The 15592-nt window shown below is 46.0% G+C and overlaps 1 protein-coding gene across 1 annotated transcript in view; it reads right to left on the bottom strand.

Annotated features, from left to right (window-relative positions):
- Positions 1–15592, bottom strand: part of LOC115201997 (protein WWC2) — a 46079-nt gene that overhangs the window by 17607 nt on the left and 12880 nt on the right. The window contains exons 3-12 of the mRNA XM_029765857.1: positions 9705–9820; positions 9414–9501; positions 9233–9309; positions 8347–8426; positions 5837–5966; positions 5463–5591; positions 4701–4774; positions 3128–3370; positions 1409–1498; positions 404–1028 (exon numbers count right to left, since the gene is read on the bottom strand). Of these exons, the coding sequence (XP_029621717.1) occupies positions 404–1028; positions 1409–1498; positions 3128–3370; positions 4701–4774; positions 5463–5591; positions 5837–5966; positions 8347–8426; positions 9233–9309; positions 9414–9501; positions 9705–9820 (1652 nt within the window). The remainder of the gene's footprint in view (positions 1–403; positions 1029–1408; positions 1499–3127; positions 3371–4700; positions 4775–5462; positions 5592–5836; positions 5967–8346; positions 8427–9232; positions 9310–9413; positions 9502–9704; positions 9821–15592) is intronic.

Consider the following 15592-nt stretch of genomic DNA (forward strand, 5'->3'; position numbering starts at 1 on the left):
AGGAAGGAAGGAAGAATTTCCCGTATGAATAAAGCCATTCCTAGCTCTCTGGAAACACGGAACGTAGAGCCTCAGAAATCTCTAAACTGTTGGATATGGTGTAGGTGTGTGATGTCAAATGTTTACTTGACGGTGTTGTATCAGCAAATTACTTTGCGAATATTCTAGCACAGGTTGTTTATTTTATTTTAATTTGATTCAAATAAATATATATATTATGGGTTGTCCAAGGTTGGGGATAGGGTGGGGCCGCCAGGGGTATGCTTGGAATTGTGTAAGTACAACAAAAAAAAAGGGGGGGTAACATTGTTTACAAAAAAAATAAATTTAACAGAGCAAACGTCTCACCTGTAATACTCTCTCTGAGGGTAGACAGCGCCCCTCTCCCTTCCCTCCCCCCCTCCCCACCTCTGTCCCTCTCCCCCGTCTCCGGCTCAAACATCCCCATCCCCTGACCGTCGTAGAATCCCAGGCTGAGACCGCCAAAGTCCGACACCACCAGACCGACGTCCCCGTCCCCAAAGTCCTGTGGGCCCGCCGACGGGAACGCACCGACCCCCTCCAGCACCAGCGGCGAGCCCGGCGGCGAGAGAGAAGACAACGACGACCTCGAGGAAAGCGACGTCACCGACTTGGACGGCTCGGCCGGCTTCGAGGACACCGCAACCAGCGGCGCTAATGGGACCAGGTCGGTGGTACCGGTTCCGACGGCGTGTGTGTGAAGCGACGTGTTGTGTGGGTGTGGGTTCTCCACCTCGTGTTCGTGGATGGTGGTGATGGTTCCTGGGGGGTCTCCACGCCTGTAGGTTATCCCAGAGGGGGTCAGGGGCTCCTGGAGGAGCAGGTCCAGTTTACACTGGTAGTCCAGGTCTAGGGGGGAGGGGGGTTCTGCAGGGGTGTAGTAGAGGTCTCCGGAGGAGAGGGAGTTGAGGGAGCCGCGGGAGGAGGATGCGTTGAGGGAGCCGCGGGAGGAGGCCAGAGAACCCAGGCTGCTGCCTGATGAGACGGACAGGGTACTGGCCGACAAACTGTAAGGGAGAGAACACACATTAAACACACAGCCACATGCACCATGAACAAGCACCTCAACCAGCAACGTTTTACTTACTGTAGCTGTATGTATGTGTATTGGAGGAACACGTTGGCTGAGTTTAGACAGGCAGCCCAATTCTCATCTTTTTTCCCACTAAATGGTCTTTGGACCAATCACATCAGATCTTTTTCAGAGCTGATATGATTGGTCAAAAGGTCAATTAGTGAAAAAAGATCAGAATTGGGCTGCCTGTGTAACCACAGCCTTAGCGCAAGAGTGTATTTGTGTATAGGTATACAAGCGTGAAGTGCACGCATACACACACACACACACACACACACACACACACACACACACACACACACACACACACACCTCTTGAGCTGAGAGTGGAGAAGTGTGGTCAGTCTGGTTGATTCCTCCAGTCTCTGCACCAGGACTCGTCTCCTCTCCTGCACCTTCAACCTAGAGAGACAAATCCTTATGAGTACAACATATCTATGTCTGGGACAGAACACATATCCATGTCTGGGACAGAACACATATCCATGTCTGGGACAGAACACATATCCATGTCTGGGACAGAACACATATCCATGTCTGGGACAGAACACATACCCATGTCTGGGACAGAACACATACCCATGTCTAGGACAGAACACATATCCATGTCTGGGACAGAACACATATCCATGTCTGGGACAGAACATCCATGTCTGGCACAGAACACATATCCATGTCTGGGACAGAACACATATCCATGTCTGGGACAGAACACATACCCATGTCTGGGACAGAACACATGCCCATGTCTGGGACAGAACACATACCCATGTCTGGGACAGAACACATACCCATGTCTGGGACAGAACACATACCCATGTCTGGGACAGAACACATATCCATGTCTGGGGCAGAACACATATCCATGTCTGGGGCAGAACACATATCCATGTCTGGGGCAGAACACATACCCATGTCTGGGACAGAACACATACCCATGTCTGGGACAGAACACATACCCATGTCTGGGACAGAACACATATCCATGTCTGGGACAGAACACATATCCATGTCTGGGACAGAACACATATCCATGTCTGGGACAGAACACATATCCATGTCTGGGACAGAACACATACCCATGTCTGGGACAGAACACATACCCATGTCTGGGACAGAACACATATCCATGTCTGGGACAGAACACATATCCATGTCTGGGACAGAACACATATCCATGTCTGGGACAGAACACATACCCATGTCTGGGACAGAACACATACCCATGTCTGGGACAGAACACATATCCATGTCTGGGACAGAACACATACCCATGTCTGGGACAGAACACATATCTCGGACTCCTTTGGGAAAGTGGTCTTCTGACCTCAATGAGACTTCTTGGTCTAATAAATACTAAATAGACAACATGCCCCCTTCCCTCTGGTAGGAATTCCCTCTCCTCTGTTCTGCTAATAAAGCTTCAGGAACACTAACCTTAATTACTGTCTTCATTGATCGAGCAATTACAGAGCCTAATTAGCTCAAGACACAATTATAGGGCTTCTTCAAATGTAGTCAGTGTGTGTATGTGTGTGTGTGTGTGTGTGACAATATGTAATTACAATTACAACCCATACAAGCGCCATGTTTCCAATTACGGCTGCCGCTCTGCCGTCTAATGTGACGCGATGTTGCAGCGACACAGCCTGCTTCCAAAACAAGACAATTACCACACAGTGTGTGTGTGTGTTCAGTGTGTGGGTGAGTAACAATTGGTATGCTAATGAACGGTAATTAAAGGCACCTTACAATGTTTACCCTTTGGAACGTTTGCGTCGTTCATTAGGTAAACAAAAGGCCGTAAACCGCGTGGGCGGGCAAATCAATTTGTTTGTTATCTGTTGGACGTCAACGAGGAACACGTGGGGAACTCACACATAAACACTACATACACACAGCCTCATGTATCGCCTACGTCCAGGGGACTTTTTAGACTTCCCTCTGTCTATACGTCTGGAACTGCACGGCTACGACTAGCTGCGAGGCAACCGCCGGGTTTTTAAAGGGAAGGTGCCCGGTGTGTCTCACCTCTGGGCCAGGGCGTGGCTGGGGGTGTTCCTGACGGCCTGCAGGTCCTGCTCCAGCTGCAGCCTCTGGGCCTCCAGACGTTGGAGGTCCTGCGGGGTGCGTCGCCGTGGCGACACGAACTGCAGCTCCTTGAGGAGCTCCTCCTTCTCCGAGACCAGGAGGAGACGTTCCCGCTCCACGTCCACCGCCCCCGGCCACGCCTCGCTCTCCAGCTTGGCCAGCTCCACCTGCACGTTGGCCATACTGGGGGGAGGAAGGAGAGAAACAGAGGGTAGGGATGCTATATACACCAAAAGTATGTGGACACGCCTTCAAATTAGTGCATTCGGCTATTTCAGCCACACCCATTGCTGACAGGTGTAGAAAATCGAGCACACAGCCATGCAATCTCCATAGACAACTTGACTGGCCTGCACAAAGCCCTGACCTCAACCCCATCGAACACCTTTGGGATGAATTGTAACGCCGACTGCGAGCCAGACCTAATCGCCCAACATCAGTGCCCGACCTCACTAACGCTTTTGTGGCTGAATGCAAGCAAGTCCCCGCAGCCATGTTCCAACATCTAGTGGAAAGCCTTCCCAGAAGAGTGGAGGCTGTTATAGCAGCAAAGGGGGGACCAACTCCATATTAATGCCCATGATTTTTCGACGAGCATGTGTCCACATACTTTTGGCCATGTAGTCTATTTTAACCCCTATATAAACACACAGGCGCTCATAAGGGAACACAGTGAAAATGCTTTCTCCTGGAACACACACTCCCAGGGGTCTAAAGCCAGCAGCAAGCCTCTCTGAAAGGAGGAGGTGGGGTTACAAGGGAGTTGTCATGCTGCCACACTCCACCGCCTGCTCGCTGTAGAAACACCTGTTCTATACCGGCGGATTAGAAAAACGTTTCAAAGCCCAAATGTTGGGGATTTACCGTCCATAAGGGGAGGGGTTTACCTGCGTTTTATTCACTGAGCCTAAAACTGCCCACGGTGGTCACAGATCACGTCGCTAATGTGTGAAACTGACAGCCGTCCAAGTCGCAGCCTGTGACTGATAATGCATAACCATTTAATGGCTGGACATGGACCCTTAATTGCTCTGATCTGAAGTCAGATCTAAGGCCCATGCTAATGTGATCTAAGGCCCATGCTAAAGTGATCTAAGGCCCATGCTAAAGTGATCTAAGGCCCATGCTAAAGTGATCCAAGGCCCATGCTAAAGTGATCCAAGTCCCATGCTAAAGTGATCCAAGGCCCATGCTAAAGTGATCTAAGGCCCATGTTAACGTGATCTAAGGCCCATGCTAAAGTGATCCAAGGCCCATGCTAAAGTGATCCAAGGCCCATGCTAAAGTGATCCAAGGCCCATGCTAAAGTGATCCAAGGCTCATGCTAACGTGATCTAAGGCCCATGTTAACGTGATCTAAGGCCCATGTTAAAGTGATTTCAGGCTTTCGGTCAAGTGCGCCCTCTATCCATCTCCATTGAGTTGAGTTTACTGTTGCAGTTCTGTGGTCAGGTGATATGCATATTAACATAAGGAATGTCTGCAGTAAAAAAAACAGAGAGAGAGAGATTACCTTCTTTTGGCCTCTTCATATTGGAGACTAAGTCTAACCTTCTCAGCCAAGGATGACCTGCTCCTCAAACCAGCCTGAGAAACGGAGGGAGAACGAGCGAGAGAGAGAGAGAGAGAGAGAACCAAAAACATCACATGTACCTGCTTCAAGTTCAAGTGACTGGGTTTAATATCATTAGAGAGACCCCACCTCTCCCTCCCTTCTCCCGCCTCCCTCGTTCTGCCCTCCCTCCATTTAGCATTCCATCGGTGAAGGTCTCGCTGTGTGTGTGTGTGTGTGTGTGTGTGTGTGTGTGTGTGTGTGTGTGTGTGTGTGTGTGGAGGGAGGGAGGGAGGGAGAAAAGCCCCAGTGTAGTAAGCAGCTTTGCCTCTCTACCTCTAACCCTGAGCCCAGTCTGCCCGGCCGGGCCCCTGGCAGCTATCATCTGCTCCGAGGAACCAGAGGAATCCTGTGTGTGTGTGTGTGTGTGTCTGTCTGTGCAGAGGAATCCAGTCCCACCAGGGAAGGCCCACAGACGGGGGGCGGGGACATTCCTCTCAGCAACACACAGGCATTTTATTAAGACAAAGGAGAGACATGAGAGAGAGAGAGAGAGAGAGAGAGAGAGAGAGAGAGAGAGAGGAGAGAAAGCAAGAGAAGAGAGGAGAGAAAGATAGAGAGGGGGTGACAAATTGTTGAGTGAGAGTGGGAGCAAGATAGAGAATAAGGGGAGAGAAAGGGAGAGAGAGTGAAAGAGAGGAGAGAATGAGAGGTGGTGCTCACCTCTCCAGAGACGTCTGTCTGGGAGCCGGCTTCTAGCGTCTGTCTGGAGCCCACTGGGTTCCGGAGGTCTGGTTCAGAATGGCCCATGTTGTGTTCCGTGTGGAACCTCTCCTTTAGCTTAGCCAGAGACTATGGGAGAGAGGAGAACATGGGCTGGGTCTAGACTCTAGAGGGAAGTTCAGGGTTGAAAGACACACCGTACCAAAACAGAAAACCAAAATGAGCATTTCTAAATCGGATAGGTTCAGCCAGTCCCTTCCTGTTCGTCTGTTTCCTTCTGTTGGGTGCCTAATGAACATGACCTTGCCAGGAGCTCTCAAAAGCAGATATAGGAACCCACACACAGACCAAAATATTTCACACACACACAGTACCTGCATGAGGTCCTGTTTCTCCTTCTCTCCAGAGCTGATGGCCCTGCGGAGAGACTTGAGCTCCGTCACGATGGCCTTGGCCTCCTTCAGACGGTATCCACTCTGCTCGCCACACAGTTTTTGGTCGATCCTGCAAAAAGGGAGCGCACACACACACGTAGAAATTAAATAAAAAATAAAACACCAAAGAGAGAAAAGTTTTGTTCACAAATATCAGAATCTCCAATGATCTGGATTCTGCATAGATCTATTTGAATGTGAACACATCGATATATATATGGGTGTTAAAGTTATACACTACCGTTCAAAAGTTGGTGTTCACTTAGAAATGTTTTTGAAAGAAAAGCACATTTTTGGTCCATTAAAATAACATCAAATTGATCAGAAATATGTTGCTGGCCTTCTAGGCAGAGTTCCTCTGTCCAGTGACTGTGTTATTTTGCCCATCTTAATCTTTTCTTTTTATTGGCCAGTCTGAGATATGGCTTTTTCTTTGCAACTCTGCCTAGAAGGCCAGCATCCTGGAGTTGCCCCTTCACTGTTGACGTTTAGACTAGTGTTTTGCAGGTACTATTTAATGAAGCTGCCAGTTGAGGACTTGTGAGGCGTCTGTTTCTCAAACTACACACTCTAATGTACTTGTCCTCTTGCTCAGTTGTGCACCGGGTCCTCCCACTCCTCTTTCTATTCTGGTTAGAGCCAGTTTGCGCTGTTCTGTGAAGGGAGTAGTACACAGCGTTGTACGAGATCTTCAGTTTCTTGGCAATTTCTCGCATGGAATAGCCTTCATTTCTCAGAACAAGAATAGAGTGACAAGTTACAGAAGAAAGTACTTTGTTTCTGGCCATTTTGAGCCTGTAATTAAACCCACAATTGGTGATGCTCCAGATACTCAACTAGTCTAAAGAAGACCAGTTTTATTGCTTCTTTAATCAGAATAACAGTTTTCAGCTGTGCTAACATGATTGCAAAAGGGTTTTCTAATGATCAATTAGCTTTTTAAAATTATAAAATTGGATTAGCTAACACAACATGCCATTGGAACACAGGAGTGATAGTTGCTGATAATGGGCCTCTGTACGCCTATGTAGATATTCCATAAAAAATCTGCCGTTTCCAGCTACAATAGTCATTTACAACATTAACAATGTCTACACTGTATTTTTGATCAATTTGATGTTATTTTAAATGGACAAAAAATGTGCTTTTCTTTAAAAAACAAGGACATTTCTAAGTGACCCCAAACTTTTGAATGGTAGTGCTAGCTCCATTGAGTGTTTGTCTAACAGCATAGTACGACAAAATGACATAACAAGCAACCTTTGTTTAGCTGCCATGCGTGATTTCTGACCTTCCTAACGTGCAATTTGTGTGTGTGTGTGTGTGTTCCTGCCCCCTTTTCACTCTTTTCCTTTATTGTGTGTGCCTCCTGAGCGGATGTAGTGTGTGTGGAGGGTGAACGACAATGCTTCATTGTTTCAATTATTGTAATAAAAAGTGGCTGCTTTGGACAGGACTTAATCCAGAGCCTGCCATGTGAGCAACATAACCCCTCTCTCTCTTTCTCTCTCTCCCTACATCTCTCTGTCTACTCCCAATCCCACTTTCTCCTTCTCCCTCACACCTCTTACTTTCTGTCTCTCCTTCTATCAACCCCTCTTCCCCCTTCATTCTCTCTCTCTCCCCCCTCTCTCATGGTCATTCTCTTCCTTTCTCTTTACCTCCTATCTCATGGTCATTCTCTCTCTTTACCTCCTATCTCATGGTTATTCTCTCTCACTCTCTCTCTTTTTGCCTCCTATCTCATAGTCATTCTTTACCTCCAATTTCATGGTCATTCTCTCTCTCTTTACATCCTATCTCATGGTCATTCTCTCTCTCTTTACCTCCTATCTCAGTCATTCTTTACCTCCTATTTCATGGTCATTCTCTCTCTCTCTCTTTACATCCTCTCATGGTCATTCTCTCTCTCTCTTTACCTCCTATCTCATGGTCATTCTCTCCCCCTCGCTTTTCCTCCTATCTCATGGTCATTCTCTCCCCCTCTCTTTTCCTCCTATCTCATTCTCTCTCTCTCTCTACGAATGTGAATTCCTATTAGTAGATTGTAGCGGCTCTCTCGAATAATCCTATACAACGGTTCCTACACACGCCGGATCTTAATTTGAGCCAGTTTGCTACAGCTGGAAAATAATCCTGCAGCAACAGGAATAGTGAATTATTATGTGGAATATAATTTTTGTAGTTTTAGATGTCCTGCATTGCAGGAAAGTGCTCCTGCACCAAAGTGATCAAATTAAGATCCTACATCTGTAATCAAACTGTTTTATGACCGCCCTCAGGTCCAATAGACACGTAACACTAAAGCTGTAAAATCACAACATTCACAGAGCAACATACAATACACGTGTGTGTGTGTGTGTGTGTGTGTGTGTGTGTGTGCGTGCGTGCGTGCGTGCGTGCGTGCGTTTAATAGGCAGGTGTGTGATCAATATGAAAAGGGGACTTACTGCTGCAAGGTTTCAAAGCCTTGTTCTTTGTAGATGAGCTCCTGTTTCATCTGGGAGAGCTCTCTCTTCAGCTTATTCACCTACAGTAGCGGACAGAAACAGAGACCAATGTTAAAACCAGAGTACAGACACACATTAACAGAGACATAGAGGAATGCACTTTCATTGAGAAGAGAGATGTTTTGTTTCTTGTTTTTTTCACTTGCTTTGGCAATGTAAACATATGTTTCCCATGCCAATGAAGCCCCTTTGAATTGAATTGAGAGACAAAGAGAGTGAGAGACAGAGAGAGAGAAAGAGAGAGAGAGCGCGAGAGAGAACGAGAAAAAGAAAGAACAGTGAGAACGAGAGACAGTCAAGAAGACACTAGTTGCCCTCCCGAATGGCGCAGAGTCATCCCTACAGACATGGATTCGATCCCAGGCTGTGTCACAACCGGCCGTGATCGGGAATCCCATAGTGCGGCGTACAAATGGCCCAGCGTCGTCTGGGTTAGGGGAGGGTTTGGCCAGGGGAGGGTTTGGCCAGGGGGGGCTTTACTTGGCTCATCGTGCTCTAGTGACTCCTTGTGGCAGGCCGGGCGCCTGCAGGCTGACTTCGGTCATCAGTTGAACGGTGTTTCCTCCGACACATTGGTGCTGCTGGCTTCCGGGTTAAGCGGGCGGGTGTTAAGAAGCGCGGTTTGGCGGGTCACGTTTCGGAGAACGCATGACTCGACCTCCACCTCCTGAGCCCGTTGGGGAGTTGCAGCGATGAGACCAGATCAAAATTGTGGAGAAAAAGGGGGTAAAATACAACAAAATAAATAAGTTGAGAAGAGGTGTGAGTGAGAGGGAGCGAGAGAGAGAGGGGGAGCGAGAGAGACAGAGAGAGAGATGCACCTTACCCTGACTTTGGTGGTGGAGATCTCAGCCTTGAGGATGTCAGGGTCATACTTAGTGCTGGACGATGACCCCGAGAACACTGGAGGTGAGAGAGTCGTCTGGCCAGTTAGTGTGTGAAGGACAGAACGCGCTTGTGTGTGACAAGTGGTTTAGAACGTAGTTCGGGTTAGGTTCACTACTCACGGCTGGTGCGTGAGCTGGACTTGTCCTTGTATGCGTCGTTGAGGCGTGTGTACTGATCCAGGGCCAAGGCCAGCCGCTGCTCTTTGACCTGGTAACAAAGATACAATGGAAATACAATGGAAATAAGTCTTGTTCGTTCGTTCATGCGGTCCTTTGTTCATCCATTCCCTCATTCTATTTGTTAATTCATTCATTCATCCTTCCACCCACCCACCCATTCAGTCATTCTATCATACACCTACCCATCCATCCATATATCCTTCCATGCATTCACTCATCCATCCATTTCACCTGGTACAGCTCTTTCTGGGTGACCAGGGCATCCTGGGCGACTGTCAGGTACTCCTTCAACATCCTCTCCTGCTCCTTCCTCCACTCCGCCCGGGGGTCCTCTAGCTGGGTACTCTCTAGAGAGGGTAGAATGTCCCCAATGAGATCTACTCCCATAAAAAATGATGATGATGATGATAATACTTTATTTGTAGCCTCTTTTTGTGTCATACAGCTACAGCACGCCAGAACACTGATTCAGATATACAGGTAACTGCCAAAGTAATGGAAACACTTGAGTAAATGAGGGATACAAAGTATATTGAAAGCAGGTAGTTCCACACAGATGTGGTTCCTGAGTTAATTAAGCAATGAATATCCCATCATGCTTAGGGTCATGTATAAAAATGCTCCGCAGGCTATTATTTTGGCCCCATAGGATGACAATGACCTCATCCACAGGACATGAGTGGTCACTGAATGGTTGGATGAGCATAATAAATATGTAAACCCTATGCCATGGCCGTCTCAGTCACCAGATCTCAACACAATTGAACACTTATGGGAGATTCTGGAGCGGCACCTGAGACAGCGTTTTCCAGCACCGTCAACAAAACACCAAATTGTCACGACTACTGCCGAGGGCGGTTCCTCTCCCTGTTCGGGTGGTGCTCGGCGGTCGTCGTCACCGGCCTACTAGCTGCCATCGATCCCTTTTTCGTTTTTCTGTTAGTTATGTCTTTATGAGTTATACCTGTTTCCCATTAGTAATTAGTTTAATTATTTAAGCCCGCCTCTCCACCTGTTCTGTGTGGGGGCTTGTTACGTGTCGTCACTTTGTATGTTTTGTGGTACATGTATTTTGGACTTCGGGGTTATTGTTTCGCCCTGTTGTGTTTGGACATATTTCCTCGGTTTTCAATACTTATTAAATTACATATTGTACCAAACATTTTCCTGCTTCCTGCGCCTGACTCCACACCCACAAAGCCCAAAGTGTTACACAAATGATGGAATTTCTCATGGAAGAATGGTGTCGCATCCCTCTAATAGGGTTCCAGACACTTGTAGAATCTAAGCCAAGGCCCATTAAAGCTGTTCTGGCGGCCCGTTGTGGCCCAACGTCCTATTAAGACACTTCATTTTGGTGTTCCTTTATTTTGGCAGTTATGTGAACATTTTCTCTTGGTTGACGTTTTCGTCAGATCAATCCTATCCAAAGAAAATCAACACTAACAACATTGGCATTTTACTGTGTGTTTTACACAATGTTTCTATTCCTTTAATCTTCTTCTAAGCACATCAGACACCGGTCAGACTCTCTAAAATACAACACTCAATTTGTCTCCCATTTTGATAAAAACATCGAACATAGTGCCTTCAGAAACTAAGTGAAAACATGTTTCTACAAATTTTTGCAACATTTTTTGAGAATGAAATACAGAAATATCACATTTACATAAGTATTCACACCGCTGAGTCAATACATGTTAGAATCACCTTTGGCAGCGATTACAGCTGTGAGTCTTTCTGGGTAAGCCTCTAAGAGCTTTGCACAACTGGATTGTACAATATTATTAGAAAAATTCTTCAAGCTCTGTCATGTTGGTTCATTGCTATTTCAAGTCTTGACATATATTTTCAAGACGATTTGTCAAAACTGTAACTGTGAACATTCAATGTCATCTTGGTAAGCAACCCTGTGTTTTAGGTTATTGCTGAAAGGTGAATTTGTCTCCCAGTGTCTGTTGGAAACCACACTGAACCAGGTTTTCCTCTAAGATTTTGCCTGTGCTTAGCTCTATTCTATTTATTTTTATCCTAAAAAACTCCCTAATCCTTGCCGATGGCAAGCATACCCATAACATGATGCAGCCACCACCATGCTCGAAATTATGAAGAGTGGTACTCAGTGATGTGTTGGAGTTGTCCGAAACATAACGTTCTGTATAAGGTTAATATCTTTGGCACATTTTTTTTGTTGCCATTTTACTTTAGTGCTTTGTTGCGAACAGGATTCATGTTTTGGAATATTTTTTCTTCTGTACAGGCTTCTTTCTTTTCACTCTGTCATTTAGGTTAGTATTGTGGAGTAACTACAATGTTGTTGATCCATCCTCAGTTTTCTCCTATCACATCCATTAAACTCTGTAACTGTTTTAAAGTCATTATTGGCCTCATCCCTGAGCGGTTTCCTTCCTCTCCAGCAACTGAGTTAGGAAGGACGCCTGTATCTTTGTAGTGACTGGGTGTATTGATACACCATCCAAAGTGTAATTAATAACTTCACATGCTCAAAGGGATTTCAATGTCTGCTTTTTAATTTTTTTACCCATCTACCAATAGGTGCCCATCTTTACAAGGCATTGGAAAACCACCCTGGTCTTAGTGGTTGAATCTGTGTTTGAAATTCACTGCTCGACTGAGGGACCTTACATATAATTGGAGATGGGGTAGTCATTAAAAAATCACGTTAAACACTATTATTGCACACAGAGTCCATGTTATTATGTGACTTGTTAAGCAAATTTTTACTCCTGAACGTATTTAGGCTTGTCATAACAAAGGGGTTGAATACTTATTGACTCAAGTCATTTCAGCTTCTCATTCTTAATTAATTTGTAAAAAAATAAATAATAATAATTCCACTTTGACATTATGTGGTATTGTGTGTCGGCCAGTGACACATTTCAATTTAATAAATTTTAAATTCAGGCTGTTAACGCAACAAAACGTTGAAAAGGTCAAGGGGTGTGAATACTTTCTGAAGTCACTGTATATTGCAAACGAAGCAGGCCTACACCCACATCTAACAGTGGGTTGTTTTGAGGAAAGAGAAAGGCACAGTGGGAGAGCAGAGGAAGCCATCCATCTGAATCAATCACAACACTACCCTCTTCCTCTCTCACTCTTGCTCCCACTCTCTCTCACTCCCACTCCCTTTCACTCCTTTTCTCTCTCTCTGTCTCTGCACTCTTTTTTGTTTGCCTCTTACCCTCTTCTTCTGGGGTAGCCCAGAACTCTGTCCAGTGGCAGGGAAGGAAAGGGTTAATCCTTCATTCCTTACTGTACTTTGGCTGTGCCCCAAATGCCACCCAATTCCCTATGTAGTTTAGGGCCCATAGGGCTTTGGTCAAAAGTAGTGCACTATATAGGGAATAGCATGCCATTTGGGAGACACACAGCCTTTGTGTGGAAAACAACAAGTCTCTACACCGAGAGCACAGCCCCCTCCGTGCCACACTAAGTATGTCAGCAATGCAGAGACTGACTGCTATGAGGAATAACCGGATTTCACTCCAGCAGGATTTGTGTGTGTGTGTATACTGTGTTTGTGTGTGTGTGTGCGTGTGTGTGTGTGTGTGTGTGTGTGTGTACGTGCTTGTGACTGTGTCTGTGCCTCCACTCTCCCGCTCTCCCTGTCTTTCTCTCTCTATGGAACTCTCAACCCTGTGTATTCTTCTGCTGAGGGTGTAGGCTACCCAGCAAACCAAAATTGGTTATGTGAAAGTTCCCAGAACATTTGTTAGCTCGCGGCATATGTTCTAATAACACAAAAACAAATATTTTATACAAACATTGTATAACCATCAGCACGACTGGATAGTATCTATGTTATGAAAACGTTTGACGCAACCTAGCGAATGTTAAGAGAACTTCCACAGACCCAATTTCGGTTTGCTGGAAAAACATCACTAGTACATTGTGTTATTACATTACCTGTAAACCTAATGAGAACGTTTGGGGAATGTGGTTGTTACAGATGTTGTGCACAACATTTTAGTAAATGTTAGGAGAACATACCAAAGATATTTAATTTAAATCATAAGAAAATATGACAATAATTTGCTATCATCCTAATGTTATATAAAACCTTAACTAGAACTTAATGGGAATCTTTACTAATGTTCTGGGAATGTTCCCAGGTTTGCTGGGTAGGATAATCCTCGGCTAGGCCCTAAGTAATGTTTTGTTTCTGATCTGCTATATAACTTGTGGTCAATGTTGGGAGTTGCTCTTGCGCTCCGAGGTTGGTAACGGTTCCCTACAAATCGAACGATTAGCTTGTGAATCAATGTGATGTCCTACAGAAGTCGTTGTATGATATGATTTGAGCCTCACACACACACACTTGTGAACACAAAGCCACATGCTGATGAGCAACCCTAAAAGGTATGAGGTAGTGGCTAGAGCACAATAGACAGTGTTGACACAGTCGGTCTGTTGTTTCGTCATTGGTATCTGACAGCACACTCCTGCCTTCACGGGCAGAACACACCCACCTCAACTCTCAGGACGTGACCGAATGACCGACCGACCGAATGACCGACCGACCGACCGACCGAATGACCGACCCACCCACACACACGTATGTCCACCTATAGCCTACAATGTCATTTTATGAGAGCTTATAAGAGTGTGAGGGAGAGCATGTGTCTGTCTACCTCTATGTATAATAAACCCAAAACTTCAACAGGACCTCCACTAAGACAGGGGAACCCAAAGCAACTCCCTGAGTGGGTATGTGAAGTCAGGGGAAGTTCCCACTAGGTTAGGCAACCCTTCTTCTCTGGGCCCATCTACGCCACATAAGAGAAGGCAAATCACCACACACAACAGACCCTTATCAACCCCCGTCCCGTCCCTCCCTCCACTCCAACAATGCAGGGAGGCCACAGGGCAGCAGCAGGGTTGACATAATAAGGAAGTGAGGCCTATCAGGGTGGGACAGCCTGGGCAGGGAGGGAGAAGCTAGGATGGGACAGACAGGGTACAGACAGGGCAGGGAGAAGTAGGTACCCACCCAGACTAACCCCCCAGCCACCCCTGCCCTGTCTTGCCCTAACTAGGGCCAGGAGTTTTTGTTTTCCAGACCACCTGACATGCCGAGGATAGACTCTGGGCCCTTATCAATCAGTCCACATTCTCCACTCACCTCACAGGTATCTGGGATACAGCCTAGACAGGTGACGGGAGGTTCAGTCTGAAGAGAGTATGATGGCCTTGAGCTAGACATGAAATATGCATTGACAAACGGTCATTGGGGTGTTTGCTGAGAAAGGAAAGTGTATCACTTCTATAAGGAGGCTTTCACACCAAATTGGTTTGGAGAGGTTTTTCCAGCTCTGGTGCATTTGCCTCCTTAGTTCGGTGCTTTTTCTATACTAGAACATGAAAAACGGTTCAGTACTAGATTTTTTAAAAACTTTCGGCACTGCTGTCAAATGTGTCTCCCGGATCAACTCTGTCAGCGCAGCCAATGTCCCCCTTACAGCGCGAAAGTACTGTGTGTGCTCCACTTAGCCTGCTCTCAGCATCTGGGCTGCATCATGTTAGCTCCCCACTCACGCTGCACAGAAGTGAACACACTTGAATAATGCGACACGGCATGTAGAAATGTTGAAACTGTTCATTACTGTTCGCAAAACAATGTCCATACAGGCTAGAACAATGCATGACGACACCGGTAGCTTCCAGCTTTGTAGGCTAACTTTTCTTGCTAGCTTACAGCTTTGTTTGTTTTAATATGCAAACCATAACGCAAAATATGAAGATTTTAACGATGATTGCCACCAAAACTTTATTCATTCACTTAATTGGTCTCTCTCTCACGTCTCAACCCAAAGATGATCTACTGCCTCAGTGAACTAACTCCGGGCTGCCCCCTTCTTGCCTCATGAATGACTTCATTACTGGTTCAAGAGACAGTGCACACTTTTAGCAAATAAGCTACTCCTATGCGAGTGTTGTTTATCAGTACAATAAAATAAAAATGGAAGGGAAACAGATTGTTCTGTTCATCTGTATTCCCATGAAATCAGCCAAAACGAGCTCAATAACTCAATGCATGCACACACTCCTACTGATTATTTGCATTCATTTCAATAGGCCTAGGCTACATCTTGATT

The sequence above is a fragment of the Salmo trutta genome, chromosome 11, assembly GCF_901001165.1.
Source record: "Salmo trutta chromosome 11, fSalTru1.1, whole genome shotgun sequence".
NCBI classification, from domain to species: domain Eukaryota; kingdom Metazoa; phylum Chordata; class Actinopteri; order Salmoniformes; family Salmonidae; genus Salmo; species Salmo trutta.